Source organism: Harmonia axyridis, chromosome 7 (genome assembly GCF_914767665.1).
Source record: "Harmonia axyridis chromosome 7, icHarAxyr1.1, whole genome shotgun sequence".
Lineage (NCBI taxonomy): Eukaryota > Metazoa > Arthropoda > Insecta > Coleoptera > Coccinellidae > Harmonia > Harmonia axyridis.
Genome location: NC_059507.1, coordinates 23,942,630 through 23,965,787, shown reverse-complemented (window position 1 = coordinate 23,965,787; position 23,158 = coordinate 23,942,630). Strand labels below are relative to the sequence as shown.

Below are 23,158 nucleotides of genomic sequence, written 5' to 3'. Positions count from 1 at the left end.
ACTATTTTTGATTTTGTATTAAAAATTCTTTAGGGGGAGAAATGTTATGGTATTGAGATTGGTATTTTTTGTAACATATGTTGTGATAATATTCACATGTAGCAGGAACATTCGGTTTCAAATTAAACGCTGAGTTGAAAAGTTATTATTTGATTTCCCTCTGCAAATTATACGAAATAAATTATTAAATATTACTTTGTTCTAGAAGTTGAAGTAGTAACAGATACCTTTGCAAAAAAGTATATTTTATTTTTATCTAGATCTAGATACTCCCGCAAAGTAACTTTGACAGCTTCGTTAACTATAATTGCTTTCATAAAATTTGAAATAATATTCCAATTTCCAATCAGCATTAAAAGTAATTAATTCGAAAAATTTATTTAAAAAAAAATCACGTTGAAATTAAAAAAATATACAATACATTCATATATTTCAAGTAATCCAAATTTCTCGGAAAAAGTAGGAAATACCTTTCTTCAATATTTGCCGCTCCTCTAGAGCAAGCTCTGCGGTTTCAGGTTCTTCTGCTGAGTTTCGACTTGAACATTTTTTTTCTTTAAGATGATAGTGTGGAATAATCGGGTGATAAGGATAAACCATTATTTCAAATTCGAATGCGCTCACCCCAACATTAGTTAATTTGATATAAAAATCATCTGGTGAAATTCGTTGAAATTAAAAGAATTATTCAACACATTCCTTCAGGAATTAGGACTTCTGAAGAAAAAATGGAAATGACACCTTGGAATATTTACCGCCCCGGCGAAATAACAATTTTCCGGCCTCTAGATCGAGCCCTAATACGACTTAAATCAATACTCTAACGTTGGAAATTTTTAAAAAATATTTATCCCACCTGAGGCGAATAGTTGTTTTATTTGGCTCAACATACCTCAAGAAAAAAAATTATACCACACACCTTATTATTTGAACATTATAATTTAAATGAAAACATTAGGTGCATTCCCAGAGATCAGGTACTGAATTTCAATTAAAATTTTTTACTTATCTATCCTGCATGTTTCTCCCTGTATTTAAATGAAAACATTAGGTGCATTCCCAGAGATCAGGTACTGAATTTCAATTAAAATTTTTTACTTATCTATCCTGCATGTTTCTCCATGCATGTTTTGGAAAATAATAATAAAAACGCTGAAAAGCAAATATGTGTTTGATTCGACTCTTCAATATCAAATTGTATTGAAATATTCATTTTGGAGAAGCATTGCGTCTGGAATCAGTGGCGCATTTATTTGCACTGCCTTATTTTTGTTTTTTTTATTTATTTTTTTAATGGGAACATTATTATTATTTTCTTTTCCCGTGAATAAACGTTATTATTATTATTATTATCTTATGAGATGAATGAAAAAAGGGAAAAGTGTAATTTTTAAAATCAATTTTGATTTTTCATTGCATCCATGGGCGAATAATTGTTGAATTATAGTTATTTTGGATATTGCAATTTTTGATAGAATCAAAGGTGAATTTTCACATTTAATTCGATATTGAAAAGTCGAATCAAGCTCATGATTCAAAGGTGAATTTTCACATTTAATTTGATATTGAAGAGTCGAATTAAATGTGAAAATTCACCTTTGATTCTATAAAAAATTGCAATATCCAAAATAACGATAATTGAACAATTATTCGCCCATGGATGCAAAAAAAAATCAAAATTGATTTCAAAAATAACACTATGAGATGAATGAAAAAAAGGGAAAAAATAATGATAATGTTCCCCTTAAAAAAATAAATAAAAAAAACAAAAATAAGGCAGTGAAAATAGATACGCCATTGATTCCAGACGCAATGCTTCTCCAAAATGAATATTTCAATACAATTCAAGTAACGCATGGTGAACCAGATAACGCCAAAATATTCCTGGAAATATTTTTTGTAATACATCAATTTCCGGTGTGCCGGTCCTGTTGGCGGCTCTGTTTTTAATCTATATACAGAAGGATCTATGAGTCTTATGTAATGGCATCACGTTCAAACGGTTGCACCAAAATGGATCATTCTTTTTTTTTGTTATGTTCAATACTGTCATGAGAAAATTTATACAACAAAATGTTTCCGAAAACATTTTTCATTAGAAAAAAAAGCTTTCCTTTTTCCTTCAACTGAGCGAACAGTCATTGAGTATAATTTGACACTTTCAATTATGTATTTCGGGTTGCCTGACAGAACGTGCGAAGGATAGGTATATATAGGTTATCGTAATTATTTATTTTCTTTTTGAGTTTTCTATTCGTTAAGAATGTTCAGATTAAACAGTTAAAAATACAACTTTTCGGTTTTCGGATATGAAGAAAACACAAGAGACCAAAAAGTTGTATTTTTAGTTGGTCAATCTTCAAAAATTTCCAAAGTAAAAAAAAACTCAGTGGCGTACTTTTGTTCCTCATCTATTGTAGGATGTCGTGTCCACTGAAGCGCCACTGGACCAAATAATTTCAATCTAGTTAGTGCTGAACAAATGCCTTATTACTTCAAATTTTTAATCAAATCGCTTCAAGAATATTTACGATAATTTATAAATACCTATCGTTTTTTTGACCTCAACGCCTTGAATCTCGGAAACGAAGCAACTCCGGAGATAAGTTCATAGGACTTTTTTTTCTTAAAACGCCCCAACGAATCACCATTAAAGTTTCGTACCGTAGTAAAGAATCACCCTGTATTTATGTATTCAACGATTATTATTAATTATTGAAAGTAAGGGTATCAATTTACGGGCCTGATATACTCGGTCAAACATTAATATTGTGAAATCTTAGAATAACTTCGTTTTTAGTTTTCCCTCCTTGTCATCGGATGCTTGTACTTTATTTATACGCCTCTCATTATGTACAAGTAATGTAGATATTACCATAGTATAAAGAATTCCTTATATCTACTATGATATAACACCTCAACTCCCAAATAATAAATTTTCAGAATTCTCGCCAAGACGAAAATGAATTTTTTTCCATAAAATGAACCAATAATCATTTTACTTTTCTTTGAAATCGACACGGCTGTAAAAAATCGGACCCTTCTACCTACGGTTTATGAGTGTACATATTATCGTTTTCAAGATTAATACTTTTTCTTGCACTACAAGCACGTCTACGTCTGAGGTTTATTATTTTCCTTTACTTATCTCACTTTGCCATCTGTAATTTTTATATAAGCAACCCATAAGATAATTCGCTCAATTTATTTCAGGTTTTCAATATTCTTGTGACATTTTTATGGTAACGCAAAAATAATTCAACCATAACCCAAAAACTATATCAAGAAATATTTGAAATAAAATAAAGAATCGTACCTACCTACGTGAAAAAAGATATCAAAAATTCTACCATATCATTCAATCGTGAATAGCATCGAATAATATTGAAATAATAATTGAAATAATTTTTTACCGACATTAACTATCACCATATGATATCTCTAGCAATACGATGAACATGCAGAAAAAAACTCTTAAGAAATGGATGCATCTAGAACATCGATAACAGAATCTGACATAAATATAATTATACTGGACAGAAAAATATGGTCAGTGCAACAGCCATCCACTTCCACATGTTATAAATCCAAGGTAATGGTTCATCAAAAATACGTAAGAAAAATGAAACTCCACCAACAAAACCTTTAATTTATACGTTAGGTATTTGTAATAAATATACAGATATGTTTCGTTACAAAAAAATTTTTTCAGTGCCCCTTCTTTTATATTCAGACAGTGGCGACGTTAGGGGGCCCTAAAATTCTGCTGACCCCCTAAAATTTGACAAACTAAGCTAAAAGATTGGCAGAACTGTAATTTTATTACTTTGGCCCCCAAAAAAAATCCGGCGCCCTTTTGCCCACCCCTGTTTTTGAAAGCTGGCGTCGCACAGTATTCAGAGCATCACTGGCTAGCTAGTGAGAAATGAGTGGAAGGACGGTTTAGAATAGAAATTGAAATTAAATAATGAGAAGTGGCGTCTATTGCACTAATCAATACAAAAATTCACTAATATGATCGTTGAAAAAAATTAAAATAAAAAGATGAAATGAAATATAATAAAGAAAATAAATCAATTCGGCGGTTCAAGTATAATGTTCAGATTTAGACTGAATATCATGAACTGTTGTAATTCCATGTAAAAGTTCAATGATGACAAAAAAAAAAATCACTAATACGTCGATTAAACTGAATTCTTGAAATATATGAAATGGTTCAATACTTATCACCAGCTTGATGTGGACGATGTGGTAGGTAGTAGATCGATCCAAATAAAAGAAAATAAATCGATCTCAAGTCTTCAGGGCTCATGGGAGTTGTAACCAGGGATGACAGTAGTTGTAACGCAGTATTCAATTTCAATCATTCATCACTTCAGCAGAATGGAATAAGAAGCAGATATCGTGAACTTGGGATGCAGGTAGATAGATTCAATGAAAGAAAAGTAGAAAGAAAGAGCCTAGAATAAACATATCTATCAAACTCAATAAAAAAATAATGAATTAATATTTTACCTTTCAATGTGATTTGAATATCTCTTTTCAGTACGGTACCTATCCAGTGTACTAATCGAGCTCCAAACAGTAAATTGCTTTTCCACAAAAATATGGCAATCTAATAATCTAATAAGTTTAGCTATAACCGTGGATGAAACACAAAAATTCTGTTTTCACGTTGGATACTTTTATAATAATGCAAAAACATGTCGAACCTCCTTCTACATATGGCACAAAATTCCAATAACTTCATGTATGTAACAATCTCAAATTGAAAATTCAAGATTAAATTAGACGTCTGCGCTGTTAACATCGTCTCGTAACTTTAAACATGCTACTCAGTGTGACCAGATTTAGTAGAAATATACTTTTTTAGTAGATTTTTCGCATTTTCATGGAGTTTTTAGTAGGAAGAAATCCTTTGGTAGATTTTAGTAGATTTTGGTAGTTTTAAAAAATATAACCGAGACGATTGGGAATATGGAAATTCGGATGTCTAGACTGTTTCTATGAATCAATTCATTGTTCATTCTCATTGAGGTTCTACGTTCTACGTGTTTCTAGAAGAACGTACCTACTTAAACATAATAAAATCATAAAACTTCTGTCGGCTGAGAATAAATACGAAGAATGATGGAATATCCGAAGGGTGCCTCATTGAAAACAGATGGTGTGTAAACTTCCGTTGAAAATATATCATTATCTCACATTTGGTATTCTATTCAGTGGAAAAAAATATGTCTAACTGTAATTTCATCGACAAATTTGGGTGGCTGCATATTTCAGATTTCGAATGCCAAATGCAAGAAAATATTTTCGGCTATTAACCGCATCAAAACAAAAAATAGAAACAGATTTCTAAATAAAAATATAGCATTATTATAACATGCTAAAGAAGGACTTGAAGAGATAGGTGATTGTTGTCGTTTTCAACCTACAAAAAATATGCTCGATTCGATGGATAGTGAAAATTTATGTATGGATGTTAAAGACGATGATTTGACTGCAGATTGATACTGATTTTTCAATTATTTTTTTATGTTCAACTGTAGTATTTCATTTCTTTATTCAATGTTATTTTTATCCGAAAGATTTTAGTTTTTATTTCTATTCATATCCTTTTGTTCATTTAAATATTTAAATTTGTTTGTTTATATTTGCTATTTTGATCCTATTTATTCTTGTTCGGTTTTTTTTCCCTTTTTTTTTGTCGTTCAAATTTTGAAAGAAAATCTTGTTTTATTTTCGAATCTGAACACATCTGTACTGTATATCCTATTCATGAAGTAAAATTTAACTATAAAAGACATTAGAATAAAGTGTATTCTGAATAATGTTAAAATCTAATGCAGCGCCATCTGTGAAATTTTATCAGAAAATATGTAGATTTTTAGTAGATTTCTGAACGGTGTTGGTAGATTTTTAGTAGATTTCTGCGGCAAGTTTAGTAGATTCACTATATTTCAACCTGGTCACGCTGGTTCTCATGTACACTTTAGTGGTAAAATTTTTCAATGCAAGTCTCTACGATGAGTGGATCCTGAGATATAGCCGCTTACCTCGCTTATTTGCCCATCCTGTACGTACAAGTACAAGACCATCAAGTCATAAAAACTAACAATTACATTATTTAAATATATTGACTTCTATGGTTGACATTGATGAAAACACGTGTTCTGTCCCAGACTAACATTCTGGTTTCCAGTGTACCTCGTGTGTTTTGACATTTGTAGTCAAGTAAGTTGAGTTAGAATTGAATTGAGAGTTTATTAGCATTTTAAAAATGGAGTCAAATAGTGAATTATACTCGAAAGTTGATCTTGGTTATTCCGAACCCTGTGAAAGCTGGAAGTTGTCCAGCAAGTTTTTTCCTAGTAAAATTGGAGGAAAACCTGCTTGGCTGGATTTAGATGGTGTTCCTTCAGGAGAAGATTTATCCTGTACAAAATGTGGAGATCCTATGACATTTCTTTGCCAAATATATGCGCCTTATGAAGAAGACGATCATAATTTCCACAGAACTCTTTTTATTTTTGTATGTCGAAAACCGGAGTGCCATGAGAGGAACAAATCTCAAAGTTTTCGATTAATAAGGTCGAATTTGAAAAGGAAAAACAAATTTTATTCCTATGAAGCTCCTGAAGAAGTTGAGGGTGAACACTCATTGAAGACCTGGTTGAGCCTTTGTGAAGTTTGCGGCTGTGTTGGCACTAAAAAGTGTAGCAAGTGCCATTTGGTTAATTATTGCAGTCGACAGCATCAAATCATCGACTGGAAAGAAAACCACAAGAGTCTTTGTGGACAAGGCTCAATCAGATCTAAAAAATATTCGGCAATTCTGTTTCCGGAATCCAAAATTAATATAGATTTTGAGATATTGGATTCTGAAGAAACAAATGAAGAAGAAGAGAAGCAAAAATATATTGATCTCGTTAATGCAGGCAAATCTGGAGAAGATGTTGATGAAGAGGAACTCGCCCAGTATATAACTGAGGATCCAGACAAAACCTTCACGAAATTCCGAGAAGAAATTGATGGATATCCTGACCAAATTTTACGATATGAAAGAGGTGGTGAGCCACTTTATATATCTAATGAAGAGGTACCAAAGGACATTCCCAATTGTGAGCATTGCGGAGGCCCCAGGCAATTTGAGTTCCAGATTATGCCTCAGATGATTAGTATAATCAATGAGGCAAATTTGGACTGGGGTATTCTTCTATGCTTCACATGTATAGCCAGTTGCGATGGTGGGAGGTCATATAAAAATGAATATATATATAAACAAGATGTTTCTTTAGTTGATTTGAAATGATAACTATATAAATATATTTATATAATTATCATTTCATATGAACAGAAGATACATCTTGTTTTAATATAAATTCTAATGTTCCGTCCAAGATTTCCCATCTCTTGATCATTTGTAAGTATTCAATATTTTGAATGTTGAATTAACCATCATTCGATCAGTTTTTGTTTCATTAACCGGATTAAAGCAAAAGTATATTGATCTCGTTAATGCAGGCAAATCTGGAACAATAGGAGATGTTGATGAAGGGGAACTCGCCCAGTATATAACTGAGGATCCAGACAAAACCTTCACGAAATTCCGAGAAGAAATTGATGGATATCCTGACCAAATTTTACGATATGAAAGAGGTGGTAAGCCACTTTATATATCTAATGAAGAGGTACCAAAGGACATTCCCAATTATGAGCATTGGGGTGGCCCAGGCAATTTGAGTTCCAGAAATCAATGAGTCAGTTTTGGGCAAGGGTATTCTTCAATGCTTCACAGGTATAGCCAGTTGCGATGGTGGGAGGCCATATAAAAATTAATATATATATATATATAAACAAGATGTTTCTTTAGTTGTAGTCTGTTCAAATTGTGGACATCCTATGAAAAAGACAATCACAATTTCCACAGAACTCTTTTTATTTTTGTATGTCGAAAATCGGAGTGCCATGAGAGGAACAAATCTCAAGGTTTTCGATTAATAAGGTCGAATTTGAAAAGAAAAAACAAATTTTATTCCTATGAAGCTCCTGAAGAAGTTGAAGGCGAACACTCATTGAAGACCTGGTTGAGCCTTTGTGAAGTTTGCGGCTGTGTTGCCACTAAAAAGTGTAGCAAAGAAAACCACAAGCTTTGTGGACAAGGCTCAATCATGTCTAATAAAACTTATATAGAGAAACAAAAGTACCTGTATCTAGTAAAAGCAGGCATATCTGGAACAATGGGAGAGGACAGATGAAGATTCAGATAATACATTCACCAAATTCTGTGAAAAAATTAACGGCTATCCTGAACAAATTTTACGGTATGAAAGAGGTGGTGTGCCACACTCTACATTTCTGATGAAGAGATACCTAAGGACATGGCATGAGCATTGCAGTGGCCCTGGGGTGTTCTTTTATGCTCTACATGCATAGAAAGATGAGGTGATTGAGCGGACTATAAAAATGAATTTGTATTAAAACAAAATATTTCTTTAGTTGATCCAAAATGATAATTATACATATATATATTATAAAAAATTTTAAATCTTAATGTACAAATTTAGTCGATTCTCTCTTATTAAGTCATAGCTCTTGCTCCATTCCATATTTGTTTCAGTTAGAATATTACATGCATGTTCTAATCTTCCTCGTTTTATCCTCTTCTATATTTTGGCTTCCTATATTTGCTTATCAGGTGTTTCGATGTTTTGTAATTTCAAGATTCAAGACGGAATTTTGTTGATTCATTAACATTTGGTTAAAAGAACTTGTTAATTCATAATTTTTTTTAATGCTTTCATTCTCAGTAGATATAATAAACCAATTAAAACAACAGTTGTATATATAATGTATATAATCTGAAATCTTGAAGTATAATTTTGGCGTTTGATCTTGTTTTATTCATAATTATTCTTTAAAAAATTATGTAAATATGTATATATATTTTGATGAACTGGTTGAAATAAATGCAATATTTTATTTTAAGATAGCATTTTTTTTTCTTTCATTACTATTTGTTCAGTAATATTATGATTACATCTAAAAAACACTGAATTCTACAATATAGCTTTGGATTATTATTCACTCATTTAACGCAAAGTAAATTGATGCAAAAAAATATATTATTTTCTTTCAAAAGGAATTTAAAAGGTAATAAATCATATTCAACATTCGTTTAAATCCTTCGAATTCTATCAATAACACGAAGATGGCGATGTTGCCAACATACTCATTAAGATCATTTACCATGGTCTAGTCTAGTGGTTGGGATACCTGGCTCTCTCCCAGGAGGCTCGGGTTCGATTCCCGGTCTCGGAATATTTTTTATGAGTGAATGCTTAGATTATTTACACCAAGATAGAGCATAGTGAGAGAGAAAACGTGGCCGAAATAAGATAGCAATATGTTTATTATTTTCGTCAAAATCAAAACACATTCCCGCAGCTCCCTATTGGTGGCTTTCTACCACGTGACCTGGACGTGCGAATGAATTTCATTATGGCCGCCTTCTTTGACAGCTGATGCTTAGGTGCAACAAGTTCAAACTCATCGTTTTGAGTTAACCAAGTGATTTTTGTAGTGAAAACGAGGTTGGACAATAATTATTTGCTGTATTAAGCTGAAAAATGGTTAATTCCTGTGTGATATGTAAAAAAAGCACCAGTAAAGACTGCGGGCGATCCATACATCGGTAAGTAAACACAACAAATAATAATTTACCATAGGCGTAGCTAGGAATACCTAGCTCTCAATATAAGCATATTGTAAACTTATTTTAAAATTTGATTTGGATAATATGAACATCTAAATATAATATTTCTAATTTCAGTTCCAGTAGCACATCTCCAGATGAAAGGCCTGTGACTCCAGAACCATTAGATACTAATAAGCTAGGTAGTGTCAGGGAATCCTCAAAACTGAGTAATTCTGAACTATCCAGAACTTTAACAGCTAGTGATTTGTCTGCTACACTGACTACTTCAGATTTATCTGCTACATTGACTGCTTCAGATTTATCTGATACATTAACCGCTTCAGATTTATCTGCTTTTTTGACCGATACAGAATCCTCTGGTGCTTTGACAGTTTCAGAATTGTCCGGTACTATGACAGCTTCAGAATCGTCAAGCAACTTGGTATCCTCGGAAGTATTAACAGTAGCACATCCAACTACGTAAGTTTTACTTAATTTTATATTTATAATATTGCAAAATATATTCTGGTTCATTATATAAAACCTTCTTATTTCAGTTCTGAAGCTAAAAGTTCTGTACCAAGACCAAGAAAAAGAAAATGTTTTGTTGGTGATGTAAGGGATGAAGATTTCAGGACACCAAAACAAGGAAAATTTGCCTTCTCCCTTGCTAAACGAAAAATTGCAGAACAGAAAAAGAAACTGAAAGCATTGAGGATGAAGAACAGAAGACTGCAACAGAAAATTTCAGATATTTCAGGACTACTGAATAATTTGAGGGAAATGAACCTTATATCCGATAATGCTCAAGATTATATAGAGGTAAGTAAGATTCAGCTTTGCATATATTTGTGGAATGTAATTATTTTCAATATTTCAGGCATCGTTACCAGGTCCTAGTAGAGATATGGTAAATAGACTCATAAGGGGATCAAAAAATCAGAAATTTACACCTTCTCTACGAGCATTTGCCCTATCATTACATTTTTACTCGCCTAGGGCCTATAATTATGTTAGGGAAAAATTCAATAATTCACTTCCACACCCAAAGACTATTTCTAAGTGGTATCAGACCATCGATGGAACTCCTGGCTTCACAACTGAAGCCCTCAGTGCATTGAAGAACAAAGTGCAGCAGTCTGCGGGAGAACAAATTTATTGCAATCTGGTATTGATTGTGTACTTTTCGATCCTGTTTGGATTCAATTACCAAGGACTATAGCAGTAGTAGATATGGATTCTTAGTTATTTTATTATAAACATTTCTGAAGAATCGATTATCAGTATATTTTAGTTACCTATCGTATTTCTTCAAATCATTATTGTAAAAATCATTTATTTTATGTTACATGTTATTTTTTATGGAAGTTATTAATACATCCTTGCTTGATAATCAATCCTGATTATGCAGGCTTTCAAGTTTCAATTGCTATTCCACTATAAATACTGATTCTCCGTCCATTCCATTGCAAAACTCACAAAATTCCAATCATCTATCTTATATAGTGGAACAAAACTATACATTCATAATATCATTTGCTCTCAAAGGTGCAGGTAATGGATGGACAAGGTTTCAGTAAGTAAGTAAGGCCTATTACAGCATTAATGAGAACTGATATGATTATACTTCACACTTGATGTAAAACTGACCTATCTAATACATTTTCATGTCGAACTGGATCAATAAATTTATTGTTATTTTTGTTATTCAATTTAACATAGTATTCAGGTGTAATACCCTTAAATTTCAAACCTTTGCAGTCAAATGAGCTCCATTTGTAATAACATGGTGGTCCCCAATAAAAATCTGGACTCACCTCAGAACAAGATATCAAGCTGTGTTAAAATCCAAATTTAGATACAGCATCATCTTGTATGGTAATAACCTACCATGCAGCCTTATTGAAAAGTGACCTGAATAGATGTATTCGATATAATAGGATTGTTAATAAAATCATTGATAATGATATAACATTCAATTGTATAGGTATTTGTAATTATTAAAACCAGAACAACAATATTTGAATATCATATTTGCTATTTCAAATCTCTTTTCATATTGAATATTTTTTCGAATCGAAAATATGCCTGCACTATAAAAATTCTGCGTATAACAATGATTTAGAATAAGATGAAAACATCGGGAAGGTTAACAAAATTCATAAAAATAATGACATTAATTATGCATCCAATGAAATAATAATTAAAGATTCGATAACCTTTGAAGGATTTATTTCTATTCTTAACAAATTTTTAGATCCACGCCACTGACTTCTATTTACGACAACACACTTTGTTTGTAAACAAACAGTGTTTATTATGGGAACAAAACATTCAGTTCATCTAGTAAGGGATTGCTCCATCTTGTTGTAAATAATCTAAGAGTGAATGTAGCATTTTTTATTGAAATATATTTTCAGATCTTGAGTGACATTTTGATGAACAAATTATTCATCAACATAGTTATACAAATCATTTAATATGGAAATGAGGTAAATAAAAAGCTGACACTTTGGATTTCTTAACTGAATTGTGCAAAGGTCATTTTTTTCCAAGGAAGTTGAGTAAATCCTATATTGCATCAGAACATTGAGTTGCAGATTTCCTCATCTTTTCAATACCAGATATCAACAACCTGTTCTTATCACTTCCTCTTATTATGCATAGCATCTAAATTAATTGATAACGATATCAGTGATCTACAAACACTTGAATCCAAAAAAAAACCATTGTTTCTAACTCTGATCTGATAATATAATCAGGCTTTTCTATATTTTCCACAACATATCTAAAGCTATTAATCAATCAGATTATACTTTTTCAATAATCCAAGCAATAAAATTCAAGGTATAGCAAATATTTTATTGAAAGAAATATTTCCTCTAAAATATATTAAAAACTTCTCAAAGATGAATTTCACATAAATGGCAATTTTCTAAGTGTAAAATACAAAATATCACAAGTGCAATAGGTAAAGGAACAAGTTTGGCAAGTGGAATGTATATGATAATAAATGAACTAACAACGTCAAAATTGGAACAATTCAAAAGTTGAATGAATAAATGCACTGGAACTAAAAATCTAGCAAAACTGTAAGACAAGTGCAAATACATGTAATTCAAAAATTACAAAAAAATCATCCAAATCCAATTGGGTAAAATTATAAAATCAAAATAAAATCTTTGAAATATACAAATAGGCTCCAATTTTATTATAATAATAAATTTATTATATTAATAATAAATATTCAGCTGCCATTAAGTTGTACTTATGTAATGTTGAATTGTGGAATTTTCAATAAAAACAACTTTTTTCAAATTCTTCAAGAAAACAGGTCTCCATAATACAGTCTCAACAATTTTCAATAGCACCTCCTTGTTGAATTGGTGACAAAAAGTGAACACTGTTCCGATTGTAATAAAATAGTTGAATTGATTTTCAATATCTAAACCCCAAAAACCGATTTAAAATTTTAACTAAAATTAAGAATTAGGAAATAAATAAAATAAATTATTGGCACAACCCTGACTTAAGTACGGTATTGGCTATATACAACAAAAGAACACTTCATATACAGGTTCAAACTGAAAACTTAAAAATTCAATTATATAGTGACTCAGTTCTTTTTCAAATTCTCAAATTGTTTTATAAGATTAAAAGTGCCTGGAGCATCTAATTCCTCCTCTGGTGTGTTGCACAGATCTGCTAGGGACCTGGCAGATTTCATTTCAGAAACTGATGATGCAGAACTTGAACATGAATATTCAGGGTATCCTTCATCTTGGTTTTCCTCTTCTAGTTTCAAAAGAGCCATCAATTCTGGTTGAGATCTTCTTCTCTCTTTCCTCAGTTCTATCTCACGTTTTTGAAATTCTTGTACTTCGTTTCTCATTTTGACTTCTGCAGGAATAAAACCATTTCGGCTCAATGTGCCAGTTTCAGATGTCGCTCTTGGGGGCGAATAGGTGAAATCGGGAACATTACCATTTGATGTTGAATTTCCATTGAGGGAAGGATTGGAAGCTGTCAGTTTTCCTTTAGATTTAAGGAACCTGTGCATAACACCTTTGGCCTTCACATTTTGAATGAATTTACTTACATTTTGAGAGGAAAAACTGCTTTTGCCATTTGTTTCAGAAACCTGTTTTTTTAACGTACCATTCACTTTCGGTGCATTATTATTATTACTTTGCGAGTTATTATTTTCCAGATTATTATTGGATAATCGTTCCAAGTCCCGTTTCCATTCTTCCTCTTTTTCCAAGTTCTCTTTAATTTCCTTTTGTATCCTTTCTAAAGTTTCATTTCCCGTGGCATTCATTTCATTCAAATTATCACCTGTTGCACATTAACTGTAAAAACTGGTTGGAACACAAGTTTGCACTGTTTCACTGAATTTGCGAAGGCTTACTAAAACAGAATATGAATACCACCAAACAATCTAGGAGTTTACTGGTTTTACCGTTTATTGGCTTTAATAGCTTTCCCACTTTCCTATCTAAATCTTATCGCAGCCAATTAATTCATCAAAAATTCCTAATGAGTGCAGTAGATCACGGACAATGCGCAAAGAACTCTAGAATATTAGGAATATAAATTAATCATATCAATTTTGTTACAGTCGAAAAATTTCTTAAATGTGATTTTTTTAATAAATAGTAGTTTTCATAATACTCTAATATCAATTTTGAAATAATAAAATATTTCAAATTGCCACGGTATATAAGAAATTAATATATTTCAGAATTATGGAATTCCGAAACATAGAGGCGTCATCTATGAACAAATGTTCAAACTAATTAGTAGTTCACTCATATTTTTATAGATGTCGCTAAACTCATTAGATATTATAGTGGTTACTAAAGTAACTGTATAAATATTATAGTGACTGTATATACTAGTACGCCATAGATAATGTTATAATAAAATAATGTTATTATAGGTCTTTGCAGTATACCAGTATATAAAGTCACTGTATAGATATACGTTTCTTGAATATCTATGAAGGAATGAGCAAACTCGAACTTTTTTAGGGCATTACTTTATAGATAGCGCTTCCTTTAAAGTTTCATAGAAATCTATAATTGTTTTTTAGCGTCAACTATAAATAAATTGACAAAATAAGAGTACCTTGAAAACAAATTCAACAGATGATGTTTAGTAACAAAATAATAGAAAACTTGTTTCCCTGTTGAAAGTTTAGTTCTGATGCTTTTCACTAGATGACTTAACTTATAATCATAATCCAAAGAACTTTCAACTAAAATCTACCTAGTAGAGTATTATTTAGATACCATTGAGTAATTGATACTTTCAATCTAATCATCTAGAGGTAGATAAGCCTATCGCCATATCCTGTTTTAGTAATTAATCGAAGCCTTTCGTTTCCCTGAAACGAGGAAATACAATTTGTTCTGTGCCCGAAATAACCTCATTTCCTCATATATAACGTCATTTTCATGAAAGTTATAAATTTTTAAGGTTGTTTATTTTTATTGATTCAGCATGACACTGATTGATCCCGAGGAATTCAAAAACGTTAGCGAAGGGGATTCTAATTATTCTACAATAAAACTGAAAACTCCAAAACGGGTATTACATTTTTGCGATGGAGTACTAGAAGAATACAGCGATGATGAGATTGACAGTTCTCCTGCTCAAACTACAACTACTGTTGATGTGGTATGTTTTTCTATCATTTGATATTGATAATAATAAATAAGAAATTCTGGTTACCGAAATTCTTATTGTTTTCAGAGCACTTTATCCTGGGTTCCATGGGCTCAATATAAAATATGGGCTGTGGGACACACTACATTCAGTTATATGGAAACCATGGGTGAATATTTAGCTGCTTTCTTTGGCATTACAACACCTAAATACTATTTTGAACTCGAGGAATATAAGAGGAGACAAAATGAAGAAGCAACCCAGAAACAAGGATGGTCCGAGCTAGGTACCAAGGATATGGGATTTAGTGATATTCGTGTATCACAGCCAACATCCAGTTCAGTTGTATGATGATTGGAATTACGTTCTAATATATTGTTATGGAATTCTTGAATATTTATTTAGGAATTCTTGATTTTTATTAACTATATTTATATTTTATAAATTTATTGCTTCTGTTTCTGACACAAGAAATTTCCATCTTTTGCGCTCGATACATTTTGATGATTTATATATATTCATTTTCCAAATACATATTGGAATGAAACACAATGATTGAAGATTAGTATTAATTACACTCTGGTGCTTCATTATGTCACGATGTTTTTCTTTAAAAAAGGCAGCAATTTATCAAAATATTCAATCACAATCTGCTAAAGCATGTCGTTAGAGTAGTTTATTATAATAAAAACTCCATTATATTAAGATTATAAAAATCTTGTCTCTTGATGTGTTTCAATGTTTTGAAAGGAATTAATTGAAGAATTACTGGTTATTTGGTTTGTACAAAATTTTATACATTTTGAAATAAAATATCCCAAATCAAGGAGTTTTTCATTTAAAAAATGGGGATGAAACAAAATAATACTGAATTAAACTGTTTAATTTTTGTTATATAAAACAAAATTCTTATAATATAGTGATACTATATTAATCACTGGAAGAGGAATGTCAATTCTTAATATTATCAACGTGTAAAAATTTGTATAATAAAACAAGATTAACTAAAAGTAGGAAGCTTTGGCTTATTAAACTAGTATAAATTAAATTTGAAAAATTAAGGAAAAAGATATTCTAGAATTTCAGGAAGTACCTACATACAATTGATTTAAGAATAAGTTTTTGCTTTATGAATATAAGAAAGGGACTAGAAAATATACTTCAACCAATCTCATTAACTAGTGTTAAGTGCCATAACTTGAGAGTTAAGTGATTAAAACAATGACTATTGATTCTATTATCAAATAGTTAAAAATAAATAGATCAATGGAGAGTGATATTTACAGCTTCCAATGATTCTCTTATCCATTTGGGATAATCTTTATCAGGGTAATTTTTCAACATAAAATCAGCTACAAAGACTGGGAAAGTCCCATTACTTATACTATCTCGTATATTTTTCATCAATCTCAATTGAAAGTAAATGTTATGTATGGTAACTAAATGACAAGCAACTGGTAGATGAGTAACTATACAATTCAAATAAGCCCTAGTATACCTTTTACAAGTATCACATTCACAATCAGGATCAATTGGCGAAAAGTCCTTTTTATATTTACTAGCACGTAAATTTATTTGACCATTCATCACAAGAGCACAACCGAATCTTGCAGTTCTTGTAGGAAAAACACAATCGAACATATCTACACCAAGTGCACAACAAACAACCAAGTCAGTGGCAAATCCTACACCCATTAAATATCGAGGCTTGTCCTTGGGTAATAAGTTAGTGGATAAATGAACCATTTTCCAGAAGTCATCTTTGCTTTCACCACCACTCAATCCTCCTATAGCATATCCATTAACATTCCTTTGAATCAGGTCTTTTGCGCTTTCTTCTCGTAAATCAGGGTATAATGTACCTTGAACTATTGGAAATAGACTTTGATCAGTTTCTCTGTTGTGAACTTTCAAACAACGATCTAACCATCTTGTTGTTCGCTTCACAGATACGCCTATTCGTTCTTTATCTGGAACTGTGGTTTTAACAACATCGTCTAATTGCATTATTATATCGGCACCAATGACATTTTGAATTTCAATGGAATGTTCTGGAGTCAACATGACTTCCGCTTTTTGCTCATTTAACGACTGAAATTTCACTCCTTCTTCTGTGATTTCAGCTAGTTTCAAGAGAGACACCATCTGAAACCCTCCTGAATCGGTCAGCAAATTCTTATTCCAATTCATGAATTTATGCAAGCCCCCTGCTTTTTTTAGTATTTCTACACCAGGTTTAGTTCCTAAATGATAAGTATTTGCTAGCATTATTTGTAAATTCAATTTCTCTAGCTGTTCTGGTAGAATGCCTTTCAGTGTACCTTGAGTGCCAACAGGCATAAAAACTGGTGTGTCGACTGGGCCATGGGGCAACTCCATTTTTGATACTCTCGCCTTAGTCGTTTTACATTCTGATAAGATTGTAAAAAGTAGAGGACTACTTTTAGCGCTCATTTTCACTGTTGCGATAAAGAGGTTATGTTTTTAACCGCAAAACCATGTGAGGTTAGTAAACATACGTTTCGGATTTAGGTTGTTATCATGGTTGCCAACATTTCGTAAAAAATGGCAGTAGTTGCATATTGTTTAATTATTTTTCAAATTTTGATGAGCTGGCATACAAAAAATTAATAATTACCCTCAGTACTAATCGATTAGGATCGTTTCATTTAAAGCCGGAAAATTGGAGTTACTTTAAACATTTATTCAGACACTATTTGTCGTTTAGGCAGCACATAATGCATTACGATGCATTGCTAAAAGTTGAGTCGAGCTCTATGTATTCTCTTTTGCCTATAAGAGTTTCGAATCAATGCCGAAGATTTTTTGCTATTTTGGAAGTTATAATAATGATGATTAGCATTAAAATAGCATTAGCATGAAAAAGGTAGCAAACAACCTTAATCACAGATCTTCAAACTGGAAGAATAGTTTTATGCATGTAAGAATGATAAAAAATCTAGAAAAATATTAAAATAAAAAATTTTTATACTTCTACTATGGGAAATAAATATCACTATACTTTACCTCTATAGCTTGAATTTTCATTTGGTTCATAGATACGTAGATAATTTGGTTCACCTCTACATTTCATTACCTTTGTAAGTAGAATTTAGGGATTCATCAAGCCAAGTTGCTTAACATTTCAACCAACTATGTACCTACTTGACTTGAAAATCAAGCTCGTGAAAAATTACATATTTGAGCTTGACTTGACTTGATTTCAGATATTTATTGCTTGACTGGACATCAAGCTACTTGAGCTTACTTGAGCTTGATATGCACGCGTCGCACGGCATATATTTCTACAATCTCGTGCGCGCTTAGACTAGAGCTGCCATACTTACCGGTTTGGACCATTGAGTCTCCGTGTCTCGGTCAGTTATTGAATTGTCCGGTCAGTAATTTGTCCGTTATGAGATTAATATTTCCTTATACAATAGAGTAGGTAAGAAACAATTTGTTTCCATGGAATCTCAACGGATTCCAGTAATCATAAAGCTCAAAAGCTGTTTTGAAAATAAAATTATCAAACCTAGACACATGCCAAATAAATCGTCTTATACAATCACTTTATTTTATATTGAATCCTTAGAGGACCTTAACCTTAATATTTCCATGTAAAATATTTTCGGATAACACAAATAGATACTTACTTTGAAGTGAAATAAAGACGAGTTTTTGTTTAATTAGATGAGATTTTTTCCAAAGACATCCAAACTATCGGTTGTCCAGCGCATATACTCCACAATACTGCTTCCACTTCCGCCAAATTTCTGTGCAGTATATTGGTATTAAAATTTTCAAATATTTTTCGATATTTTCTGTAAGGGTCGAACGATGAAAGGATTTTATGAGTATGCAGAAACAACTTACAGCAATGTACTTTCTCATTCTAGAATTCGATCTCTTTCACTACTTCTAGCTATTGAACGCTTGGTGAAGCTATGGGTGCAATGGAAAAAAAAATTCTTAGCTGTAAAAAAGGCCTCAAAAGTTGTAACCAAATATTTTTTTGACTCTTTATTAGAACTTTATACTCTTTTTCTACACAGTCAAGCATTTCTGATTGACAAACTGATTGAAAGGATTGAAAGTCATTAATTACTGTTAAGTAAAAATTAATTGAGAGGCTACTAAGAAAGAGTTGAAAGGAAGATTAATAAATAAATATTTTGGGTACCAAACAAATCAAGTCTATAACAAACTGAAGAATGATGGCACGATGAATACAATGCAATAAGTTGAATTTGACAGTGATGTCAGAGATTTTTCACAACACCCGATATCTCGAATATAGTGGACTCGGTCAATGACAAAATTCGATATATTTGTATGAATGATTTTGAATGATGTTCCTCAATGACATCTAGTAGAAAAAACTGATGCATATTTGAATGGGAAAGGTTTCACGCTTGAAGATTCCTGTTATGAAAAATTGATGTACCTATTTGAATTATTTCATTAACGCAGAAATGTCAGATGAGTGGACAGCTAAAAACATATATGATAAATGGATGTCATTTCTCAATAAACAAAAGAACATGAAAAACGAACGAATTTCATCAAAATATAGTAATATCTATATTTTCGCAATTCTGGAACACAATGTTCATGTGGAACGGGTGTTTTTTTTTCTATGAGATCTTGACAGTGGTTTAAGAACAAAATGCATCAAACCAATACCTCCTAGAAAACAGTCTAGGAGGTATTGATCAAACGCAGTGCGCACAGTGGAGAGCATAATTTAAGTTATTTATAATTATAAAATGCCAAAACTTTGAAATATATAAATGGGCTAAAAAAATGGCACCGAGGATCAAACCTAAAAAAAGGGTAGGTACCTACCTACTTGTTTATTGTTGTTTTTCTTTTTATTACGAGTTGATATTGTTTTTGTTCTTTATAAATTATTTCAGTGAATATATCTGAATAAATATTCAGTGAATATGTCTGAATAAATGAGTCTTATTTTATTGGGGAATGTGTTATAATTCAACTACCAAGTGCAAAAAAGTCAATAATCCTAGAAACCCCGGATTATTATGAATGAAGATGAGGTTTTAACTTTTGTGTGGTATTTTTACCTATTTTTGTGCCTTTTGTCCCGGTCGATGTTCCAACATTTATGGCAGCCCTAGCTTAGACTAAATAAGGGGATTCCTTTAGAGACTTAAGCATTCGCCAGTGTGTCTTTATTAGTAATTTTCTCATATATCTATGAAATCTTTCCAAACAAGGATATTTATCAATGCCAGCATCTTCAGCTCCTATTGAAAGACAATTTTCCAGAGCTGCTCTCACAGTTACAAAAACCCGCAATAGGTTAGTCGACAAATCTGTAAGATGCCTCATGTGTCTTAGATCCTGGATGGAAAATTATGAAATCAAACAAAGCATGGAGGTTTTTCAATATTGAGAAACTTTGTTTCTTATTATTTTTTATTTTGTTAAAAGTTATAGTAATTCAATTTATGTTTCTATTTCAAAAAAGTTGATATTTTCGTTTTTTTATACAATAAGTTCAATAAATAAAAGTGTTTTTTGCAAGGTTCCTTCTCATTTCATCGTTTTTTTATTGATGTGACCCTACACAATAAAACAACAAAAACAAGTGCGCAAAAAACCCCAATTCTTACACTTTCAACCAAATCAATAAACGAATCGAATGAATCTAAATTGCAGATATGGTCCATTCTTGCAGCATCCCCGAACTTCGTCAGACCTACCACAATGGAATTAAGGCCACCAGATCGAGAAATATGAAACGGAATGGGAAAAATCCAATTTGGGAAGGAGAAGTGAGAGAGAGGCACTCATTCAGCATCCAGAGATATCATAATTCAGCGCCAGACTCCCAAAGAAATCGACATCATCTCGAGGAGCGGTGACGTCAGCCGATGCATCGATCCCGAACAGCATCAAGTTTAAAAACTGCCGCTAATTATGAATGAAATGGGGACGAAGTCTTGCGTAGAGTAAAACTTGGGAGGAGGAGAGTAGGGCTAGGTCAGGGTTCCTCGACGTTTTCTTGTTCTTTTCCCTCCTTTTTTTGGAAAAAAGTTGGCGAACGCCGGATAGCTTTTAAATTGCTGTTTAAAATTCCAACTTTGTTTTAGTGCGCTTTGCGAAATGCAACGAGATTAACTTGGATTTCCTTTGTCGATTTCGGCGGTTCTAGTTTTTCACTTTCACTCTCTGGTTCAACGAACTTTACTTATGGTTTTCGATTGTGTTTTATGGATAAGCAGACCGTGGAAATTCCTACGTAGGTATGTGTTTGTTTTCCTTTGTGAATATGCATAGATGGCAAGACATGAAAAGTTACTTCTCCTCCAAATGAAATGTGCTATTTTTTCGAACGTATCCAGTGGCGTAACTAGAGTTGACTCATGGGGGGGTTATGGATAGTGGCAAGTTTTAGCGAGTGACCTGAACTGAAGTGAAAAAAGGGGGGGGGCGGTGTAGATATCGTTTCCATTCGAAGATTTGTGTGAAAAACTCTTTTAAAAAAATTATTTCATCATACAGGCACAATATATATTATACTATTGAATGCTACACTTAATAAACAATGAAATACGTGTAAGAATTAAAAAAAGATTGAAAATATTCTAAAATATAAATTATAAGTATAAGTGGAAATTGCTATCACGCTCCTCTATACAATCATTAAAGAAAGTCTAAATTAAAGACGGCGATATGTTTTTGCCAGCTCGTCCAACACTTCAGCAGCATTGATATCTAGCTCTCTGTGTGTATCGAGCATAGCAAGCCCGTTCAACCTTTGCTGGCCAGTACGTTTTCAATCTTCTAAGAGATGAGAAGGACCTTTCACTGGTTGATGTCGATACAGGAAGAGTGGTAAGAATTTTCAGGAGGGTGTTGATAGTGGGGAAAACATCCTGATGGCAGGCAGTGTATTAATTGATTGCCTTCCTTGAGCTAATTTTCAAATCTTTCACCCTCTCGTAAGTACCACATATGGAGTTCCCCAATGGCAGCGATATCACCAATTTGAATATCTTCCTGATAGAAATTCAGGAGCTTTTTAAAATTTTCTTCCTGTGTTCTGGTGACTTCAGCATTACTGGTAGAGGTCGGTATAAGACACTCAAAACTTTTCAGTACGTCTTGATGTTTCAGAAAGCGACTATTTAATTCACTTAAAAAGTGATCCAAAAATGGCAAAAATAGGGATATCTTAAAGTATGATTGAGGATTGTCGGTTTCAATGTAGCACCTAAGAGTTTGTCGTCCAGTTCTTCTTGGGGTTTTTTTTTGAGGTACTGAGTAATTCAGCCATAGTCTCTGAATTTTGGTATCTTGCTTAAATAGCTGATGAATGAGAAAATTGCTTACACTTCAAATAAGCATTTTTTCATGTAGTACAATTTAAAAATATTTTTCTTCTCACAATGATACTTCTGTAATTCCACAATAACAACTTTGAAAAAGCAAAATCTTCCAAGTTATTTTTTTATTGTTATTCCAAAAAAATTTTTCCTTCTGATCAATGGGGGGGTTACGTCCCCAATAACCCCCCCCCCTCGTTACGCCCATGAACGTATCGAAATTATTGATTAAATACCAAATAATCTTAATCTTTTTTTTCATCTGTCAAAATCTGTCATTTTTTTGGTTTCAACCAATAGCATAGCAATGCATTATTCTTAGGGATTCAAGGCTTGGCTTGATTTTCATGTTACTTCGCTTGAGCTTGACTTGATTTCAAGTCAAGCTCAAGTCAACTACTTAGTATTTTTTTTTATCTCAAGTAACGTCAAGTAT

The 23,158-nt window shown here is 32.2% G+C and overlaps 5 protein-coding genes across 5 annotated transcripts; 3 read left to right on the top strand and 2 right to left on the bottom strand.

Annotated features, from left to right (window-relative positions):
* The first annotated feature begins 5,714 nt into the window (after window positions 1-5,714).
* On the top strand, window positions 5,715-8,988 carry LOC123684837 (programmed cell death protein 2-like). The gene is made up of 2 exons (XM_045624307.1): window positions 5,715-7,423; window positions 7,525-8,988. The coding sequence occupies exon 1, from the start codon at window positions 6,281-6,283 to the stop codon at window positions 7,310-7,312; it is 1,032 nt and encodes a 343-aa protein (XP_045480263.1). The 5' UTR covers window positions 5,715-6,280; the 3' UTR covers window positions 7,313-7,423; window positions 7,525-8,988.
* Window positions 8,989-9,328: 340 nt separating this feature from the next.
* On the top strand, window positions 9,329-11,409 carry LOC123684838. Its single transcript, XM_045624308.1, has 4 exons — window positions 9,329-9,694; window positions 9,833-10,177; window positions 10,255-10,519; window positions 10,578-11,409. Exons 1-4 carry the CDS (start codon window positions 9,630-9,632, stop codon window positions 10,917-10,919), a joined length of 1,017 nt encoding a protein of 338 aa, XP_045480264.1. The 5' UTR covers window positions 9,329-9,629; the 3' UTR covers window positions 10,920-11,409.
* A 503-nt stretch (window positions 11,410-11,912) lies between these two features.
* LOC123684839 (putative uncharacterized protein DDB_G0282499) lies at window positions 11,913-14,254 on the bottom strand. The gene has a single exon (XM_045624309.1). It carries the CDS (start codon window positions 14,016-14,018, stop codon window positions 13,314-13,316), a length of 705 nt encoding a protein of 234 aa, XP_045480265.1. The 5' UTR covers window positions 14,019-14,254; the 3' UTR covers window positions 11,913-13,313.
* A 700-nt stretch (window positions 14,255-14,954) lies between these two features.
* On the top strand, window positions 14,955-16,193 carry LOC123684363 (protein FAM177B). Its single transcript, XM_045623593.1, has 2 exons — window positions 14,955-15,379; window positions 15,455-16,193. The coding sequence occupies exons 1-2, from the start codon at window positions 15,203-15,205 to the stop codon at window positions 15,716-15,718; spliced, it is 441 nt and encodes a 146-aa protein (XP_045479549.1). The 5' UTR covers window positions 14,955-15,202; the 3' UTR covers window positions 15,719-16,193.
* A 41-nt stretch (window positions 16,194-16,234) lies between these two features.
* On the bottom strand, window positions 16,235-17,923 carry LOC123684362 (queuine tRNA-ribosyltransferase catalytic subunit). Its single transcript, XM_045623592.1, has one exon. It carries the CDS (start codon window positions 17,819-17,821, stop codon window positions 16,631-16,633), a length of 1,191 nt encoding a protein of 396 aa, XP_045479548.1. The 5' UTR covers window positions 17,822-17,923; the 3' UTR covers window positions 16,235-16,630.
* Window positions 17,924-23,158: the final 5,235 nt, after the last annotated feature.

What these genes read in the sequence shown, in the direction of transcription:
- LOC123684837 (XM_045624307.1), top strand. Translation starts at nt 6,281, where the DNA reads ATGGAGTCAAATAGTGAATTATACTCGAAAGTTGATCTTGGTTATTCC.
- LOC123684838 (XM_045624308.1), top strand. Translation starts at nt 9,630, where the DNA reads ATGGTTAATTCCTGTGTGATATGTAAAAAAAGCACCAGTAAAGACTGC. An exon ending in TGCGGGCGATCCATACATCG is followed by an intron (nt 9,695 to 9,832) that starts GTAAGTAAACAC and finishes TTCTAATTTCAG; the next exon opens with TTCCAGTAGCACATCTCCAG. An exon ending in ACAGTAGCACATCCAACTAC is followed by an intron (nt 10,178 to 10,254) that starts GTAAGTTTTACT and finishes TTCTTATTTCAG; the next exon opens with TTCTGAAGCTAAAAGTTCTG.
- LOC123684839 (XM_045624309.1), bottom strand. Translation starts at nt 14,018, where the DNA reads ATGAATGCCACGGGAAATGAAACTTTAGAAAGGATACAAAAGGAAATT.
- LOC123684363 (XM_045623593.1), top strand. Translation starts at nt 15,203, where the DNA reads ATGACACTGATTGATCCCGAGGAATTCAAAAACGTTAGCGAAGGGGAT. An exon ending in CTACAACTACTGTTGATGTG is followed by an intron (nt 15,380 to 15,454) that starts GTATGTTTTTCT and finishes TATTGTTTTCAG; the next exon opens with AGCACTTTATCCTGGGTTCC.
- LOC123684362 (XM_045623592.1), bottom strand. Translation starts at nt 17,821, where the DNA reads ATGAGCGCTAAAAGTAGTCCTCTACTTTTTACAATCTTATCAGAATGT.